Source organism: Oncorhynchus nerka, linkage group LG19 (genome assembly GCF_034236695.1).
Source record: "Oncorhynchus nerka isolate Pitt River linkage group LG19, Oner_Uvic_2.0, whole genome shotgun sequence".
Lineage (NCBI taxonomy): Eukaryota > Metazoa > Chordata > Actinopteri > Salmoniformes > Salmonidae > Oncorhynchus > Oncorhynchus nerka.
In genome coordinates, this window is record NC_088414.1 from 51,236,483 (window position 1) to 51,257,311 (window position 20,829).

The window sequence follows — 20,829 nt, forward strand, 5'->3', positions numbered from 1 at the left end:
AGTTCAGGACCCAATTGCACAGGGCGGGGTTGAGAACTAGGGCCTCAAGCTTAATGATGAGCTTGGAGGGTACTGTGGTGTTGAATGGTGAGTTATAGTCAATGAACAGCAGTCTCACATAGGTTTTTCTCTTGTCCAGATGGGACAGGGTAGTGTGCAATGCGATGGCGATTGCATCGTCTGTGGATCTATTGGTGCGGTAAGTAAATTGATCCTTGACTAGTCTCTCAAAGCAACTTCATGATGACGGAAGTGAGTGCTACAGGGCGATTGACGCTTTGTCTGTTTGATTGTTCGTCTTAGGGCATGGTGGGATTTCTTATAAGCTTCTGGATTATTGTACAGCTCCTTGAAAGCGGTAGCTCTAGCTCTGTGCGAATGTTGCTTGTAATCCATGGCTTCTGGTTGGGAAATGTATGTATAGTCACTTTGGGGACGATGCACTTATTGATGAAGCTGGTGACTGAGATGGTATACTCCTCAATGCCATTGGGTTAGGGAACATATTCCAGTCTGTGCTAGCAAAACAGTCCTATGGCGTTGAATCCGCGTCATCTGACCACTTCCGTATTGAGTAATTCCTGCTTTAGTTTTTGCTTGTAAGCAGGAATCAGGAAGATAGAATTATGATCAAATTTGCCAAATGGTGGGTGAGGGAGTGCTTTCTAAGCATCTCTGTTTGTGGAGTCGTCTAGAGTTTTTTTCCCCTCTGGTTGCATATGTGACATGCTGGTAGAAATTAGGTTAAACGGATTTAAGTTTCCCTGCATTAAAGTCCCCGGCCACTAGGAGCGCCGCTTCTGGATGAGCATTTTCTTATTTGCTTATGACCTTATACAGCTTGTTGAGTGCGGTCTTAGTGCCAGCATCGGTTTGGTAAATAGATGGCTACGAATAATATAGATGAGAACTCTTGGTAGATAGTGTTCTCTACTGCTTATCATGAGGTACTTTTCCTCAGGCGAGCAATACCGGTTTTTCGGATGACTGCCTTGCCTGGTTCACCAATTACTTTGCAGACAGAGTTCAGTGTGTCAAATCGGAGGGCATGCTGTCCGGTCCTCTGGCAGTCTCTATGGGGGTGCCACAGGGTTCAATTCTCGGGCCAACTCTTTTCTCTGTATATATCAATGATGTTGCTCTTGCTGCGGGCGATTCCCTGATCCACCTCTACGCAGACGGCACCATTCTATATACTTCCGACCCGTCCTTGGACACTGTCCTATCTAACCTCCAAACGAGCTTCAATGCCATACAACACTCCTTCCGTGGCCTCCAACTGCTCTTAAACGCTAGTAAAACCAAATGCATGCTTTTCAACCATTCGCTGCCTGCACCCGCACGCCTGACCAGCATCACCACCCTGGATGGTTCCGACCTTGAATATGTGGACATCTATAAGTACCTAGGTGTCTGGCTAGACTGTAAACTCTCCTTCCAGACTCATATCAAACATCTCCAATCGAAAATCAAATCAAGAGTCGGCTTTCTATTCCGCATCAAAGCTTCCTTCACTCACGCCGCCAAACTTACCCTAGTAAAACTGACTATCCTACCGATCCTCGACTTCAGCGATGTCATCTACAAAATTGCTTCCAACACTCTACTCAGCAAACTGGATGCAGTTTATCACAGTGCCATCCGTTTTGTCACTAAAGCATCTTATACCACCCACCACTGCGACTTGTATGCTCTAGTCGGCTGGCCCTCGCTACATATTCGTCGCCAGACCCACTGGCTCCAGGTCATCTACAAGTCCATGCTAGGTTAAGCTCCGCCTTATCTCAGTTCACTGGTCACGATGGCAACACCCATCCGTAGCACGCGCTCCAGCAGGTGTATCTCACTGATCATCCCTAAAGCCAACACCTCATTTGGCCGCCTTTCGTTCCAGTTCTCTGCTGCCTGTGACTGGAACGAATTGCAAAAATCGCTGCTATCTGAGCAGCTAACCAATCGCTGCAGCTGTACATAGTCTATTGGTAAATAGCCCACCCATTTTCACCTACCTCATCCCCATACATTTTTTATTTATTTACTTTTCTGCTCTTTTGCACACCAATATCTCTACCTGTACATGACCATCTGATCATTTATCACTCCAGTGTTAATCTGCAAAATTGTAATTATTCACCTACCTCCTCATGCCTTTTGCACACAATGTATATAGACTCACTCCCCTTTCTTTTTCTACTGTGTTATTGACTTGTTAATTGTTTACTCCATGTGTAACTCTGTGTTGTCTGTTCACACTGCTCTGCTTTATCTTGGCCAGGTCGCAGTTGCAAATGAGAACTTGTTCTCAACTAGCCTACCTGTTTAAATAAAGGTGAAATAAAAAAATAAAATAAAAAACCTTGAGACTTCTTTAATATTAGACATTGCCCACCAGCTGGTATTGACAAAAAGACACATACCTCTGCACCTCGTCTTACCAGACATAGCTGCTCTGTCCTGTCGATTCAAAACCCAGCCAGCTCTATATTATCCGTGTCATCGTTCAGCCACGACTGCGTGAAACATAAGATATTACAGTTTTTAATATCCTGATGGTAGGATAGTCTTAATCGTAGATCATCTAGCTTATTTTCCAATGATTGCACGTTGGCCAATAGTACTGATGGTAGTGGTGGTTTACACACTATCCTCCGAATTCTCACCAGGCACTGCAACCTCCGCCCCCATTTCTCTGTCTTTTCTTCACGCGAATGACAGGGATTTGGGCCTGGTCTCGAGAAAGCAGTATATCCTTCGCTTCAGACTCATTAAAGAAAAAATAATTTTCCAATTTGAGGTGAGTAATCACTGTTCTGATGTCCAGAACCTATTTTTGGTCATAAGAGATGGTAAAAGCAACATTATGTACAAAATACGTTCCAAACAAAGTAGCTCAGTTGATTAGGAGCCCATAAAATGGCATTCTGATTGGACAGTCCACTCAAGTGTTTTGGAAAGAAAACAAAGAAGGGATACCGGTCTGTAGTTTTTGACATCAGAGGTGATGGTTTCTTGACTAACGTGCTAGCCGACATTAGCAAGTTAATTTGTATGTACTGTACGGACATGGTGCACCACAACCCAATGTTGACGATATCACTTATTTTGCCACAAAACATAGCTTGTTTTATTTAAACCTTTATTTAACTAGGCAAATCAGTTAATTAAGAACAAATTATTATTTACAATGACAGTCTACCCCGGACCAATTGTGTGCCGCCCTATGAGACTCCATTCACGACCAGATGTGATGCAGCTTGGATTCGAACCAGGGACAGGGGTGACCCCACTTGCACTGAGATGCAGTGCCTTACACTGCTGCGCCACTCAGGTGCCAAAAATAATTCATCTTAGCTGTGCTATTGTGCAAGTCACTATATTGCTGACAATGCATATTTTAAGGGCATTTTCCCAGGGGCATTTTGCAAAGATCACATTCACGAAAAAGATGTCGGCTCAATCGGAAAATTACCTGTAAATGTCAGGCTCGTGGTAAATGGTAGAGGGTATACATTTATGACTGTGTATGTGTGTGTGTATGTGTGTGTGTGTGTGTGTGTGTGTGTGTGTGTGTGTGTGTGTGTGTGTGTGTAAAATGTGTGTATTTTGCAGCGGACCCTCCCTTCAGTGCGTACCCTGCTGTGATTGGAGCTGCCATTGGAGGGATGCTCATCACGACCATAGCAACTGTTCTGCTGTTTATGTACATATTCCGCAACTGCAACAACAACCCCAGTACGTTCACACACCTACACACACACACACATTATATACTCACGCACTACACACAAAAACACTATACACAGTTCAATTATAATGTAAACTCTAACCATCCAGTTAATGTAAACTCTAACCCTAACCATCCAGTTAATGTAAACTCTAACCATCCAGTTAATGTAAAACAAATCAAATCAAATGTTATTTGTCACATACACATGGTTAGCAGATGTTAATGCGAGTGTAGCGAAATGCTTGTGCTTCTAGTTCCGACAATGCAGTGATAACCAACAAGTAATCTAACTAACAATTCTAAAACTACTGTCTTATACACAGTGTAAGGGGATAAAGAATATGTACATAAGGATATATGAGTGAGTGATGGTACAGAGCAGCATACAGTAGATGGTATCGAGTACAGTATATACATATGAGATGAGTATGTAGACAAAGTAAACAAAGTGGCATAGTTAAAGTGGCTAGTGATACATGTATTACATAAGGATGCAGTCGATGATGTAGAGTACAGTATATACGTATGCATATGAGATGAATAATGTAGGGTAAGTAACATTATATAAGGTAGCATTGTTTAAAGTGGCTAGTGATATATTTACATCATTTCCCATCAATTCCCATTATTAAAGTGGCTGGAGTTGGGTCAGTGTCAATGACAGTGTGTTGGCAGCAGCCACTCAATGGTGGCTGTTTAACAGTCTGATAGCCTTGAGATAGAAGCTGTTTTTCAGTCTCTCAGTCCCAGCTTTGATGCACCTGTACTGACCTCGCCTTCTGGATGATAGCGGGGTGAACAGGCAGTGGTTCGGGTGGTTGATGTCCTTGATGATCTTTATGGCCTTCCTGTAACATCGGGTGGTGTAGGTGTCCTGGAGGGCAGGTAGTTTGCCCCCGGTGATGCGTTGTGCAGACCTCACTACCCTCTGGAGAGCCTTACGGTTGAGGGCGGAGCAGTTGCCGTACCAGGCGGTGATACAGCCCGCCAGGATGCTCTCGATTGTGCATCTGTAGAAGTTTGTGAGTGCTTTTGGTGACAAGCCGAATTTCTTCAGCCTCCTGAGGTTGAAGAGGCGCTGCTGCGCCTTCTTCACGACGCTGTCAGTGTGAGTGGACCAATTCAGTTTGTCTGTGATGTGCATGCCGAGGAACTTAAAACTTGCTACCCTCTCCACTACTGTTCCATCGATGTGGATAGGGGGGTGTTCCCTCTGCTGTTTCCTGAAGTCCACAATCATCTCCTTAGTTTTGTTGACGTTGAGTGTGAGGTTATTTTCCTGACACCACACTCCGAGGGCCCTCACCTCCTCCCTGTAGGCCGTCTCGTCGTTGTTGGTAATCAAGCCTACCACTGTTGTGTCGTCCGCAAACTTGATGATTGAGTTGGAGGCGTGCGTGGCCACGCAGTCGTGGGTGAACAGGGAGTACAGGAGAGGGCTCAGAACGCACCCTTGTGGGGCCCCCGTGTTGAGGATCAGCGGGGAGGAGATGTTGTTGCCTACCCTCACCACCTGGGGGCGGCCCGTCAGGAAGTCCAGTACCCAGTTGCACAGGGCGGGGTCGAGACCCAGGGTCTCGAGCTTGATGACGAGCTTGGAGGGTACTATGGTGTTGAATGCCGAGCTGTAGTCGATGAACAGCATTCTCACATAGGTATTCCTCTTGTCAGGTAGGGTGGAGGTGATAGGTGGGTTAGGGCAGTGTGCAGTGTGGTTGAGATTGCATCGTCTGTGGACCTATTTGGGCGGTAAGCAAATTGGAGTGGGTCTAGGGTGTCAGGTAGGGTGGAGGTGATATGGTCCTTGACTAGTCTCTCAAAGCACTTCATGATGACGGAAGTGAGTGCTACGGGGCGGTAGTCGTTTAGCTCAGTTACCTTAGCTTTCTTGGGAACAGGAACAATGGTGGCCCTCTTGAAGCATGTGGGAACAGCAGACTGGTATAGGGATTGATTGAATATGTCCGTAAACACACCGGCCAGCTGGTCTGCGCATGCTCTGAGGGCGCGGCTGGGGATGCCGTCTGGGCCTGCAGCCTTGCGAGGGTTAACACGTTTAAATGTCTTACTCACCTCGGCTGCAGTGAAGGAGAGACCGCATGTTTTCGTTGCAGGCCGTGTCAGTGGCACTGTATTGTCCTCAAAGCGGGCAAAAAGTTATTTAGTCTGCCTGGGAGCAAGACATCCTGGTCCGTGACTGGGCTGGGTTTCTTCTTGTAGTCCGTGATTGACTGTAGACCCTGCCACATGCCTCTTGTGTCTGAGCCATTGAATTGAGATTCCACTTTGTCTCTGTACTGACGCTTAGCTTGTTTAATAGCCTTGCGGAGGGAATAGCTGCATTGTTTATATTCGGACATGTTACCAGACACCTTGCCCTGATTAAAAGCAGTGGTTCGCGCTTTCAGTTTGACGCGAATGCTGCCATCAATCCACGGTTTCTGGTTTGGGAATGTTTTTATCGTTGCTATGGGAACGACATCTTCGACGCACGTTCTAATGAACTCGCACACCGAATCAGCGTATTCATCAATATTTTCGTATTGCGTCAGATGTAAACTCTAACCTAACCACCCAGTTAATATAAACTCTAACCATCCAGTTAATGTAAACTCTAACCATCCAGTTAATGTAAACTCTAACTCTAACCATCCAGTTAATGTAAACTCTAACCCTAACCATCCAGTTAATGTAAACTCTAACCATCCAGTTAATGTACACTCTAACCCTAACCATCCAGTTAATGTAAACTCTAACCCTCCAGTTAATGTAAACTCTAACCCTAACCATCCAGTTAATGTAAACTCTAACTCTAACAATCCAGTTAATGTAAACTCTAACCCTAACCATCCAGTTAATGCAAACTCTAACCTAACCATCCAATGAATGTAAACTCTAACCATCCAGTTAATGTAAACCCTAACCCTAACCATCCAGTTAATGTAAACCTTAACCATCCAGTTAATGTAAACTCTAACCATCCAGTTAATGTACTCTAACCCTAACCATCCAGTTAATGTAAACTCTAACCATCCAGTTAATGTACTCTAACCCTAACCATCCAGTTAATGTAAACTCTAACCATCCAGTTAATGTACTCTAACTCTAACCCTCCAGTTAATGTAAACTCTAACCCTAACCATCCAGTTAATGTAAACTCTAAATATCTAGTTAATGTAAACCCTAACCCTAACCATCCAGTTAATGTAAACCCTAACCCTAACCATCCAGTTAATGTAAACCCTAACCATCCAGTTAATGTAAACTCTAACCATCCAGTTAATGTACTCTAACCCTAACCATCCAGTTAATGTAAACTCTAACCATCCAGTTAATGTACTCTAACCCTAACCATCCAGTTAATGTAAACTCTAACCACCAAGTTAATGTACTCTAACCCTAACCATCCAGTTAATGTAAACTCTAACCATCCAGTTAATGTACTCTAACTCTAACCCTCCAGTTAATGTAAACTCTAACCCTAACCATCCAGTTAATGTAAACTCTAAATATCTAGTAAATGTAAACCCTAACCCTAACCATCCAGTTAATGTAAACTCTAACCTAACCATTAAGTTAATGTACACTCTAACCCTAACCATCCAGTTAATGTACACTCTAACCCTAACCATCCAGTTAATGCAAACTCTAACCTAACCATTAAGTTAATGTAAACTCTAACCCTAACCATCCAGTTAATGTAAACTCTAACCATCCAGTTAATGTAAACTCTAACCATCCAGTTAATGTACACTCTAACTCTAACCATCCAGTTAATATAAACTCTAACTCTAACCATCCTGTTAATGTAAACTCTAACCATTCAGTTAATGTAAACTCTAACCCTAACCATCCAGTTAATGCAAACTCTAACTCTAACTCTCCAGTTAATGTAAACTCTAACCCTAACCATCCAGTTAATGCAAACTCTAACCTAACCATCCAATGAATGTAAACTCTAACCATCCAGTTAATGTAAACCCTAACCATCCAGTTAATGTAAACTCTAACCATCCAGTTAATGTACTCTAACCCTAACCATCCAGTTAATGTAAACTCTAACCATCCAGTTAATGTACTCTAACCCTAACCATCCAGTTAATGTAAACTCTAACCATCCAGTTAATGTACTCTAACCCTAACCATCCAGTTAATGTAAACTCTAACCATCCAGTTAATGTACTCTAACCCTAACCATCCAGTTAATGTACACTCTAACCCTAACCATCCAGTTAATGCAAACTCTAACCTAACCATTAAGTTAATGTAATCTCTAACCCTAACCATCCAGTTAATGTAAACTCTAACCATCCAGTTAATGTAAACTCTAACCATCCAGTTAATGTAAACTCCAACCCTCCAGTTAATGTACACTCTAACTCTAACCATCCAGTTTATATAAACTCTAACTCTAACCATCCAGTTAATGTAAACTCTAACCATCCAGTTAATGTAAACTCTAACCCTAACCATCCAGTTAATATAAACTCTAACTCTAACCCTCCAGTTAATGTAAACTCTAACTCTAACCATCCAGTTAATATAAACTCTAACTCTAACCATCCAGTTAATATAAACCCTAACCCTAACCATCCAGTTAATGTAGACCCTAATCCTAACCATCCAGTTAATGTAAACCTAACCCTAACCATCCAGTTAATGTAAACTCTAACCCTAACCATCCAGTTAATGTAAACTCTAACCTAACCATCCAATTAATGTAAACTCTAACCCTAACCATCCAGTTAATGCAAACCTAACCTAACCATCCAACCATCCAGTTAATGTAAACCCTAACCCTAACCATCCAGTTAATGTAAACTCTAACCATCCAGTTAATGTACTCTAACCCTAACCATCCAGTTAATGTAAACTCTAACCATCCAGTTAATGTACTCTAACCCTAATCATCCAGTTAATGTAAACTCTAACCATCCAGTTAATGTAAGCTCTAACCCTAACCATCCAGTTAATGTAAACTCTAAATATCTAGTTAATGTAAACTCTAACCCTAACCATCCAGTTAATGTACACTCTAACCCTAACCATCCAGTTAATGCAAACTCTAACCTAACCATTAAGTTAATGTAAACTCTAACCCTAACCATCCAGTTAATGTAAACTCTAACCATCCAGTTAATGTAAACTCTAACCATCCAGTTAATGTACACTCTAACTCTAACCATCCAGTTAATGTGAACTGTAACCCTAACCATCCAGTTAATGTACACTCTAACCCTAACCATCCAGTTAATGCAAACTCTAACCTAACCATTAAGTTAATGTAATCTCTAACCCTAACCATCCAGTTAATGTAAACTCTAACCATCCAGTTAATGTAAACTCTAACCCTAACCACCCAGTTAATGTAAACTCTAACCATCCAGTTAATGTAAACTCTAACCCTAACCATCCAGTTAATATAAACTCTAACCATCCAGTTAATATAAACTCTAACCATCCAGTTAATGTAAACTCTAACCATCCAGTTAATGTAAACTCTAACCCTAACCATCCAGTTAATGCAAACTCTAACCTAACCATTAAGTTAATGTAAACTCTAACCCTAACCATCCAGTTAATGTAAACTCTAACCATCCAGTTAATGTAAACTCTAACCATCCAGTTAATGTACACTCTAACTCTAACCATCCAGTTTATATAAACTCTAACTCTAACCATCCAGTTAATGTAAACTCTAACCATCCAGTTAATGTAAACTCTAACCCTAACCCTCCAGTTAATGTAAACTCTAACTCTAACCCTCAGTTAATGTAAACTCTAACCATCCAGTTAATGAAAACTCTAACCATCCAGTTAATGTACACTCTAACTCTAACCATCCAGTTTATATAAACTCTAACTCTAACCATCCAGTTAATGTAAACTCTAACCCTAACCCTCCAGTTAATGTAAACTCTAACTCTAACCCTCCAGTTAATGTAAACTCTAACTCTAACCATCCAGTTAATATAAACTCTAACTCTAACCATCCAGTTAATATAAACTCTAACTCTAACCATCCAGTTAATGTAGACCCTAATCCTAACCATCCAGTTAATGTAAACCCTAACCCTAACCATCCAGTTAATGTAAACTCTAACTCTAACCATCCAGTTAATGTAAACTCTAACCCTAACCATCCAGTTAATGCAAACTCTAACCTAACCATCCAATGAATGTAAACTCTAACCATCCAGTTAATGTAAACCCTAACCCTAACCATCCAGTTAATGTAAACCCTAACCATCCAGTTAATGTAAACTCTAACCATCCAGTTAATGTACTCTAACCCTAACCATCCAGTTAATGTAAACTCTAACCATCCAGTTAATGTACTCTAACCCTAATCATCCAGTTAATGTAAACTCTAACCATCCAGTTAATGTAAGCTCTAACCCTAACCATCCAGTTAATGTAAACTCTAAATATCTAGTTCATGTAAACTCTAACCCTAACCATCCAGTTAATGTAAACTCTAACCTAACCATTAAGTTAATGTACACTCTAACCCTAACCATCCAGTTAATGTACACTCTAACCCTAACCATCCAGTTAATGCAAACTCTAACCTAACCATTAAGTTAATGTAAACTCTAACCCTAACCATCCAGTTAATGTAAACTCTAACCATCCAGTTAATGTAAACTCTAACCATCCAGTTAATGTACACTCTAACTCTAACCATCCAGTTAATGTGAACTGTAACCCTAACCATCCAGTTAATGTACACTCTAACCCTAACCATCCAGTTAATGCAAACTCTAACCTAACCATTAAGTTAATGTAATCTCTAACCCTAACCATCCAGTTAATGTAAACTCTAACCCTAACCACCCAGTTAATGTAAACTCTAACCATCCAGTTAATGTAAACTCTAACCCTAACCATCCAGTTAATATAAACTCTAACCATCCAGTTAATGTAAACTCTAACCCTAACCATCCAGTTAATGTAAACTATAACCCTAACCATCCAGTTAATGTAAACTCTAACCCTCCAGTTAATGTAAAATCTAACCATCCAGTTAATGTAAACTCTAACTCTAACCATCCAGTTAATGTAAACTCTAACAATCCAGTTAATGTAAACTCTAACCATCCAGTTAATGTAAACTCTAACCATCCAGTTAATGTAAACCCTAACCATCCAGTTAATGTAAACTATAACCCTAACCATCCAGTTAATGTAAACTCTAACCCTAACCACCCAGTTAATGTAAACTCTAACCATCCAGTTAATGTACTATAACTTTAACCCTCCAGTTAATGTAAACTCTAACCATCCAGTAAATGTAAACTCTAACCCTGCAGTTAATGTAAACTCTAACTCTAACCATCCAGTTAATATAAACTCTAACCATCCAGTTAATGTAAAATCTAACCATCCAGTTAATGTAAACTCTAACCATACAGTTAATGTAAACTCTAACTCTAACCATCCAGTTAATATAAACTCTAACCATCCAGTTAATGTAAAATCTAACCATCCAGTTAATGTAAACTCTAACCATCCAGTTAATGTAAACTATAACCCTAACCTTCCAGTTAATGTAAACTCTAACCATCCAGTTAATGTAAACTCTAACTCTAACCATCCAGTTAATGTAAACTCTAACCATCCAGTTAATGTAAACTCTAACCATCCAGTTAATGTAAACTCTAACCTAATTCCATTAAGTTAATGTAAACTTTAACTCTAACCATCCAGTTAATGTAAACTCCGCCATCCAGTTAATGTAAACTTAACCTAACCATTAAGTTAATGTAAACTCTAACTCTAACCATCCAGTTAATGTAAAATCTAACCATCCAGTTAATTTAAACTCTAACCATCCAGTTAATGTAAACCTAACCATCCAGTTAATGTAAACCCTAACCATCCAGTTAATGTAAACTCTAACCATCTAGTTAATGTAAACTCTAACCCTAACCATCCAGTTAATGCAAACTCTAACCTAACCATTAAGTTAAATTAAACTCTAACCCTAACCATCCAGTTAATGTCAACTTTAACCCAACCATCCAGTTAATGTAAAATCTAACCATCCAGTTAATGTAAACTCTAACCATCCAGTTAATGTAAACTCTAACTCTAACCATCCAGTTAATGTAAACTCTAACCATCCAGTTAACCTGTTGAGCATGAACCTACAGGAACGCTTGGCCCCAACTAGAGCTCTGGTTGAGCAACGACGCTAAATGCTAATAGTATTAGTTAAAACTCAAAAGTTCATTAAAATACACATGGGAGGAGTATCAATTAAAGTCTACACTGTTGTGAATCCAGGCAACAAGTCCTTCCCCGATTTTTAAATGCTCCGTCTTGCCGAGGTTCAAAGCATGAGAAGGTATTATCTGATAGCATGCAACACCCCAAAAGACCCACAGGGTCATAAACAAAATAATTAGCATTTCGGCGTTACACAAACCTGCATAGCAATAAAATAGAAAACATTCATTACCTTTCACCATCTTCTTTGTTGGCACTCCTAGATGTCCCATAAACACTATTTGGGTCTTTATTTCAATGAAATCGGTCCATATAAAGCCTAGATATCGTTATATGTAGACTGTGTGATAAACGAAAAAAACATTGTTTCAAAACGTAACGTCATTTTTTTAAATTAAAAAGGTCGAGGATAAACTGGTCCACAAAACACTTCAAATACGTTTGTAATGCAACTTTAGGTATTAGTAAACAGTTAATAAGCAATAAAATTCATCAGGAGGCGATGTAAAGATCATTAGCTGTCCGTCTGGAAAAATGTCCGGCTAGAAACTCAACTGATTATCCGGTCCTAGACCGAAGGAGAGAGCTACGGTGTCCTGTTCAAGTGTTTGACCAAGAAAAAAGAAGGGAAATGGTCTGACTTGTAGACACCGGAGGGATCGAGTGTAGGTACTGCAACCTCAGTCAATTAATTGTGGTTCAACTCAATGGGTTCAAGTAGCGGAAGGATATATTTTCCCATTTTCAGTGATCAGTTTTTCCTGTGCTTTTGAGATGTAAATGCCGTTCTGGTAAAGCCACAGCAGTGATTTAACCAGTTTTTTAAACGTCTGAGTGTTTTCTATCCACACAGACTCTGGAAGCAAATGCATATCACTATATTCCTGGCATGAGTAGCAGGGCGCTGAAATGTTGCATTTTTAACAGAATGTTCAAAAAGTAGAGGATGTCGTCGACTTAAAAGGTTAATGTAAACATCTGCAACCATCCAGTTAATGGGGGAGGAACCCAACCATCCAGTTAATGTAAACTCTAACCATTAAGTTAATGTAAACTCTAACTCTAACCATCCAGTTAATGTAAACTCTAACCATCCAAATCAAATCAAATCAAATCAAATCAAATGTTATTTGTCACATACACATGGTTAGCAGATGTTAATGCGGTGCCCGGAATGCTTGTGCTCTAGTGAGCTCGCAATGCAGTGATAAGCCAACGGTAATCTAACTAACAATTCCAAAACTACTGTCTTATACACAGTGTAAGGGGATAAGGAATATGTACATAAGGGATATGAATGAGTGATGGTAGGCAGAGCAGCATACAGTAGATGGTATGGAGACAGTATATACATATGAGATGAGTATGTAGACAAAGAGATGATAGTTGTAAGTGGCATAGTTAAACGTGGCTAGTGACATAAGAATGCAGTGTGGGACCTAGAGTACAGATATACATATGCATAGAGATGAATAGTGTAGGGTAAGAACTTATATAAGGTAGCATTAGTTAAGAGTGGCTAGTGATATATTTACATCATTTCCCATCAATTCCCATTATTAAAGTGGCTGAGTTGGGTCAAAATGTAAACTCTAACTCTAACCATCCAGTTAATGTAAAAGTCTAACCATCCAGTTAATGTAAACTTAACCATCCAGTTAATGTAAACTCTAACTCTAACCATCCAGTTAATGTAAACTCTAACCATCCAGTTAATGTAAACTCTAACCATCCAGTTAATGTAAACTATAACCCTAACCATCCAGTTAATGTAAACTCTAACCATCCAGTTAATGTAAACTCTAACCCTAACCATCCAGTTAATGCAAACTCTAACCTAACCATTAAGTTAATGTAAACTCTAACCCTAACCATCCAGTTAATGTCAACTCTAACCCTAACCATCCAGTTAATGTAAAATCTAACCATCCAGTTAATGTAAACTATAACCCTAACCTTCCAGTTAATGTAAACTCTAACCATCCAGTTAATGTAAACTCTAACTCTAACCATCCAGTTAATGTAAACTCTAACCATCCAGTTAATGTAAACTCTAACCATCCAGTTAATGTAAACTCTAACCTAACCATTAAGTTAATGTAAACTCTAACTCTAACCATCCAGTTAATGTAAAATCTAACCATCCAGTTAATGTAAACTATAACCCTAACCTTCCAGTTAATGTAAACTCTAACCATCCAGTTAATGTAAACTCTAACTCTAACCATCCAGTTAATATAAACTCTAACCATCCAGTTAATGTAAAATCTAACCATCCAGTTAATGTAAACTCTAACCATCCAGTTAATGTAAACTATAACCCTAACCTTCCAGTTAATGTAAACTCTAACCATCCAGTTAATGTAAACTCTAACTCTAACCATCCAGTTAATGTAAACTCTAACCATCCAGTTAATGTAAACTCTAACCATCCAGTTAATGTAAGTCTAACCTAACCATTAAGTTAATGTAAACTCTAACTCTAACCATCCAGTTAATGTAAACTCTAACCATCCAGTTAATACAAACTCTAACCTAACCATTAAGTTAATGTAAACTCAAACAACCATCCAGTTAATGTAAAATCTAACCATCCAGTTAAATTTAAACTCTAACCATCCAGTTAATGTAAACTCTAACCATCCAGTTAATGTAAACCCTAACCATCTGTTAATGTAAACGTTGGCTAACCCTAACCATCCAGTTAATGCAAACTCTAACCTAACCATTAAAATGTAACACTCTAACCTAACCATCCAGTTATCTCAACTCTAACCCTAACCATCCAGTTAATGTAAAATCTAACCATCCAGTTAATGTAAACTATAACCCTAACCTTCCAGTTAATGTAAACTCTAACCATCCAGTTAATGTAAACACTAATCAAGTCGTTCAGTTGAGTGTAATAGTTGTGCTCTAACTCTAACCATCCAGTTAATGTAAACTCTAACCATCCAGTTAATGTAAACTCTAACCATCCAGTTAATGTAAACTCTAACCTAACCATTATCTTAATGTAAACTCTAACTCTAACCATCCAGTTAATGTAAAATCTAACCATCCAGTTAATTAAACTAAACCAAACCTTCCAGTTAATGTAAACTGTAACCATGAAATGTAAACTCTAACTGTAACCATCCAGTTAATATAAACTCTAACCATCCAGTTAATGTAAAATCTAACCATCCAGTTAATGTACTAACCATCCAGTTAATGTAAACTATAACCCTAACCATCCAGTTAATGTAAACTCTAACCATCCAGTTAATGTAAACTCTAACTCTAACCATCCAGTTAATGTAAACTCTAACCATCCAGTTAATGTAAACTCTAACCATCCAGTTAATGTAAACTCTAACCTAACCATTAAGTTAATGTAAACTCTAACTCTAACCATCCAGTTAATGTAAACTCTAACCATCCAGTTAATGTAAACTCTAACCTAACCATTAAGTTAATGTAAACTCTAACTCTAACCATCCAGTTAATGTAAAATCTAACCATCCAGTTAATTTAAACTCTAACCATCCAGTTAATGTAAACTCTAACCATCCAGTTAATGTAAACCCTAACCATCCAGTTAATGTAAACTCTAACCATCTAGTTAATGTAAACTCTAACCCTAACCATCCAGTTAATGCAAACTCTAACCTAACTATTAAGTTAAATTAAACTCTAACCCTAACCATCCAGTTAATGTCAACTCTAACCCTAACCATCCAGTTAATGTAAAATCTAACCATCCAGTTAATGTAAACTCTAACCATCCAGTTAATGTAAACTCTAACTCTAACCATCCAGTTAATGTAAACTCTAACCATCCAGTTAACCTGTTGCTTCTACTCGGGACGCTTGCGTCCCAACTAGAGCTCTGGAAATGCAAATGCGCTACGCTAAATGCTAATAGTATTAGTTAAAACTCAAAAGTTCATTAAAATACACATGCAGGGTATCGAATTAAAGCTACACTCGTTGTGAATCCAGGCAACAAGCCCGATTTTTAAATGCTTTTCGGCGAAAGCATGAGAAGCTATTATCTGATAGCATGCAACACCCCAAAAGACCCACAGGGGACGTAAACAAAATAATTAGCATTTCGGCGTTACACAAACCGCACAATAAAATAGAAAACATTCATTACCTTTCACCATCTTCTTTGTTGGCACTCCTAGATGTCCCATAAACACTATTTGGGTCTTTATTTCAATTAAATCGGTCCATATAAAGCCTAGATATCGTTATATGTAGACTGTGTGATAAACGAAAAAAACATTGTTTCAAAACGTAACGTCATTTTTTTAAATTAAAAAAGTCGACGATAAACTTCCACAAAACACTTCGAAATACGTTTGTAATGCAACTTTAGGTATTAGTAAACGTTAATAAGCAATAAAATTCATCAGGAGGCGATGTAAAGATCATTAGCTGTCCGTCTGGAAAAATGTCCGGCTAGAAACTCAACGAAAATATCCGGTCCTAGACCGAAGGAGATACGGTGTCCTGTATGTGTTTGACCAAGAAAAAACTCGAAGGGAAATGACAAGACTCTAGACACCGTGTGGAAGCTGTAGGTACTGCAACCTCAGTCAATTAATTGTGGTTCACGTTTATCAATGGGTTCAAGTAGCGCATGGATATATTTTCCCATTTTCAGTGATCAGTTTTTCCTGTGCTTTTCGATGTAAATGCCGTTCTGGTAAAGCCACAGCAGTGATTTAACCAGTTTTTTAAACGTCTGAGTGTTTTCTATCCACACAGACTAAGCAAATGCATATACTATATTCCTGGCATGAGTAGCAGGGCGCTGAAATGTTGCGCGATTTTTAACAGAATGTTCAAAAAAGTAGAGGGTCGACTTAAGAGGTTAATGTAAACTCTAACCATCCAGTTAATGTAAACTATAACCCTAACCATCCAGTTAATGTAAACTCTAACCATTAAGTTAATGTAAACTCTAACTCTAACCATCCAGTTAATGTAAACTCTAACCATCCAAATCAAATCAAATCAAATCAAATCAAATTTTATTTGTCACATACACATGGTTAGCAGATGTTAATGCGAGTGTAGCGAAATGCTTGTGCTTCTAGTTCCGACAATGCAGTGATAACCAACAAGTAATCTAACTAACAATTCCAAAACTACTGTCTTATACACAGTGTAAGGGGATAAGGAATATGTACATAAGGATATATGAATGAGTGATGGTACAGAGCAGCATACAGTAGATGGTATCGAGTACAGTATATACATATGAGATGAGTATGTAGACAAAGTAGTTGTAAGTGGCATAGTTAAAGTGGCTAGTGACATAAGAATGCAGTCGATGACCTAGAGTACAGTATATACATATGCATATGAGATGAATAGTGTAGGGTAAGTAACATTATATAAGGTAGCATTGTTTAAAGTGGCTAGTGATATATTTACATCATTTCCCATCAATTCCCATTATTAAAGTGGCTGGAGTTGGGTCAGTTAATGTAAACTCTAACTCTAACCATCCAGTTAATGTAAAATCTAACCATCCAGTTAATGTAAACTCTAACCATCCAGTTAATGTAAACTCTAACTCTAACCATCCAGTTAATGTAAACTCTAACCATCCAGTTAATGTAAACTCTAACCATCCAGTTAATGTAAACTATAACCCTAACCATCCAGTTAATGTAAACTCTAACCATCCAGTTAATGTAAACTCTAACCTAACCATTAAGTTAATGTAAACTCTAACCCTAACCATCCAGTTAATGTCAACTCTAACCCTAACCATCCAGTTAATGTAAACTCTAACCATCCAGTTAACCATCCAGTTAATGTCAACTCTAACCCTAACCATCCAGTTAATGTAAAATCTAACCATCCAGTTAATGTAAACTCTAACCTAACCATTAAGTTAATGTAAACTCTAACTCTAACCATCCAGTTCATGTAAACTCTAACCATCCAGTTAATGTAAACTCTAACCCTAACCATCCCGTTAATGTAAACTCTAACCATCCAGTTAATGTAAACTCTAACCATCCAGTTAATGTACTCTAACCCTAACCATCCAGTTAATGTAAACTCTAACCATCCAGTTAATGTACTCTAACTCTAACCCTCCAGTTAATGTAAACTCTAACCCTAACCATCCAGTTAATGTAAACTCTAACCATCTAGTTAATGTAAACCCTAACCCTAACCATCCAGTTAATGTAAAATCTAACCTAACTATCCAGTTAATTAACCTCTTAAGTCGACCCTCTACTTTTTTGAACATTTTGTTAAAAATCGCGCAACATTTCAGCGCCCTGCTACTCATGCCAGGAATATAGTACGTTCATATGGTTAGAATGTGTGGATAGGAAACCCTCAGACGTTTTTAAAACTGGTTAAATCATGACTGTGGCTATAACATAACGTGCGTTACATCGGAAAGCGCAGGAAAACCTGATCACAGAAAATGGAAATAAATATCCTTGCGCCACTTCCAGCAATTGTTAACAGTGAGCCGAATTAGATAAGACCGAGCATTCAACTCCCACAGCATCCCCATGTTGTATAGAGTCTTGTGAATTGAATCATCTTTGATTCTTGGTTGAACCGAAACAGGGGCACCACTTACCTCCGGTCTCCGCCCAGATCATTCCGGAAGAGCTCTCTCGTGAAATTTTTTCCAAGACGACAGCTAATGATTTTTACATCGCCTAAGGATGATTTTTATCGCTTATTAAGGTTTACTAATACCTAAAGTAGCATTACAAACTTATTTCGAAGTGTTTTGTGAAAGTTTATCGTCTACTTTTTGAATTTTAAAAAATGACGTTACGTTGTGAAATCGCTGTTTTTTTTCGTTTATCACACAGTCTACATATAACGATATCTTGGCTTTATATGGCCCGATTTAATCGAAATAAAGACCCAATAGTGTTTATGGGACATCTAGGAGTGCCAACAAAGAAGATGGTGAAAGGTAATGACTGTTTTCTATTTTATTGTGCGGTTTGTGTAACGCCGAAATGCTAATTATTTTGTTTACATCCCCTGCTGTGCTTTTGTATTGTAGTGTATTGGTGCATGCTATCAGATAATAGCTTCTCATGCTGTCGCCGAAAAGCATTTTAAAAATCTGACTTGTTGCCTGGATTCACAACGAGTGTAGCTTTAATTTGATACCCTGCATGTGTATTTTAATGAACTTTTGAGTTTTAACTAATACTATTAGCATTTAGCGTAGCGCATTTGCATTTCCAGAGCTCTAGTTGGGACGCAAGCGTCCCAAGTAGAAGCAAGAGGTTAATGCAGACTCTAACCTAACCATCCAATGAATGTAAACTCTAACCATCCAGTTAATGTAAACCCTAACCCTAACCACCCAGTTAATGTAAACCCTAACCATCCAGTTAATGTAAACTCTAACTCTAACCATCCAGTTAATGCAAACTCTAACCTAACCATCCAATGAATGTAAACTCTAACTCTAACCCTCCAGTTAATGTAAACTCTAACCATCCAGTTAATGTAAACTCTAACTCTAACCATCCAGTTCATGTAAACTCTAACCATCCAGTTAATGTAAACTCTAACCATCCAGTTAATGTCAACTCTAACCATCCAGTTAATGTAAACTCTAACCCTAACCATCCAGTTAATGTAAAATCTAACCATCCAGTTAATGTAAACTCTAACCCTAACCATCCAGTTAATGTAAACTCTAACCATCCAGTTAATGTAAACTCTAACCATCCAGTTAATGTACTCTAACCCTAACCATCCAGTTAATGTAAACTCTAACCATCCAGTTAATGTACTCTAACTCTAACCCTCCAGTTAATGTAAACTCTAACCCTAACCATCCAGTTAATGTAAACTCTAACCATCTAGTTAATGTAAACTCTAACCTAACCATTAAGTTAATGTAAACTCTAACCCTAACCATCCAGTTAATGTAAACTCTAACCTAACCATTAAGTTAATGTAAACTCTAACCATCTAGTTAATGTAAACTCTAACCCTAACCATCCAGTTAATGTAAACTCTAACCATCCAGTTAATGTACTCTAACTCTAACCCTCCAGTTAATGTAAACTCTAACCCTAACCATCCAGTTAATGTAAACTCTAACCATCTAGTTAATGTAAACTCTAACCTAACCATTAAGTTAATGTAAACTCTAACCCTAACCATCCAGTTAATGTAAACTCTAACCTAACCATTAAGTTAATGTAAACTCTAACCATCTAGTTAATGTAAACTCTAACCCTAACCATCCAGTTAATGTAAACTCTAACCATCTAGTTAATGTAAACCCTAACCCTAACCATCCAGTTAATGTAAACTCTAACCTAACCATTAAGTTAATGTACACTCTAACTCTAACCATCCAGTTAATGCAAACTCTAACCTAACCATCCAATGAATGTAAACTCTAACCATCCAGTTAATGTAAACCCTAACCCTAACCACCCAGTTAATGTAAAATCTAACCATCCAGTGAATGTAAAATCTAACCATCCAGTTAATGTACTCTAACCCTAACCATCCAGTTAATGTAAACTCTAACCATCCAGTTAATGTACTCTAACTCTAACCCTCCAGTTAATGTACACTCTAACCCTAACCATCCAGTTAATGCAGACTCTAACCTAACCATCCAATGAATGTAAACTCTAACCCTAACCACCCAGTTAATGTAAACTCTAACCATCCAGTTAATGTAAACTCTAACCCTAACCACCCAGTTAATGTAAACTCTAACCATCCAGTTAATGTACACTCTAACCCTAACCATCCAGTTAATATAAACTCTAACCATCCAGTCAATGTAAACTCTAACCATCCAGTTAATGTAAACTCTAACTCTAACCATCCAGTTAATGTAAACCCTA

The 20,829-nt window shown here is 38.5% G+C and overlaps 1 protein-coding gene across 1 annotated transcript in view; it reads left to right on the plus strand.

Annotated features, from left to right (window-relative positions):
* LOC115120155 (hemicentin-2-like) overlaps positions 1-20,829 on the plus strand; it is a 194,911-nt gene that overhangs the window by 161,212 nt on the left and 12,870 nt on the right. The window contains exon 29 of the mRNA XM_065005028.1: positions 3,610-3,732. Coding sequence (XP_064861100.1) covers positions 3,610-3,732 — 123 coding nt within the window. The remainder of the gene's footprint in view (positions 1-3,609; positions 3,733-20,829) is intronic.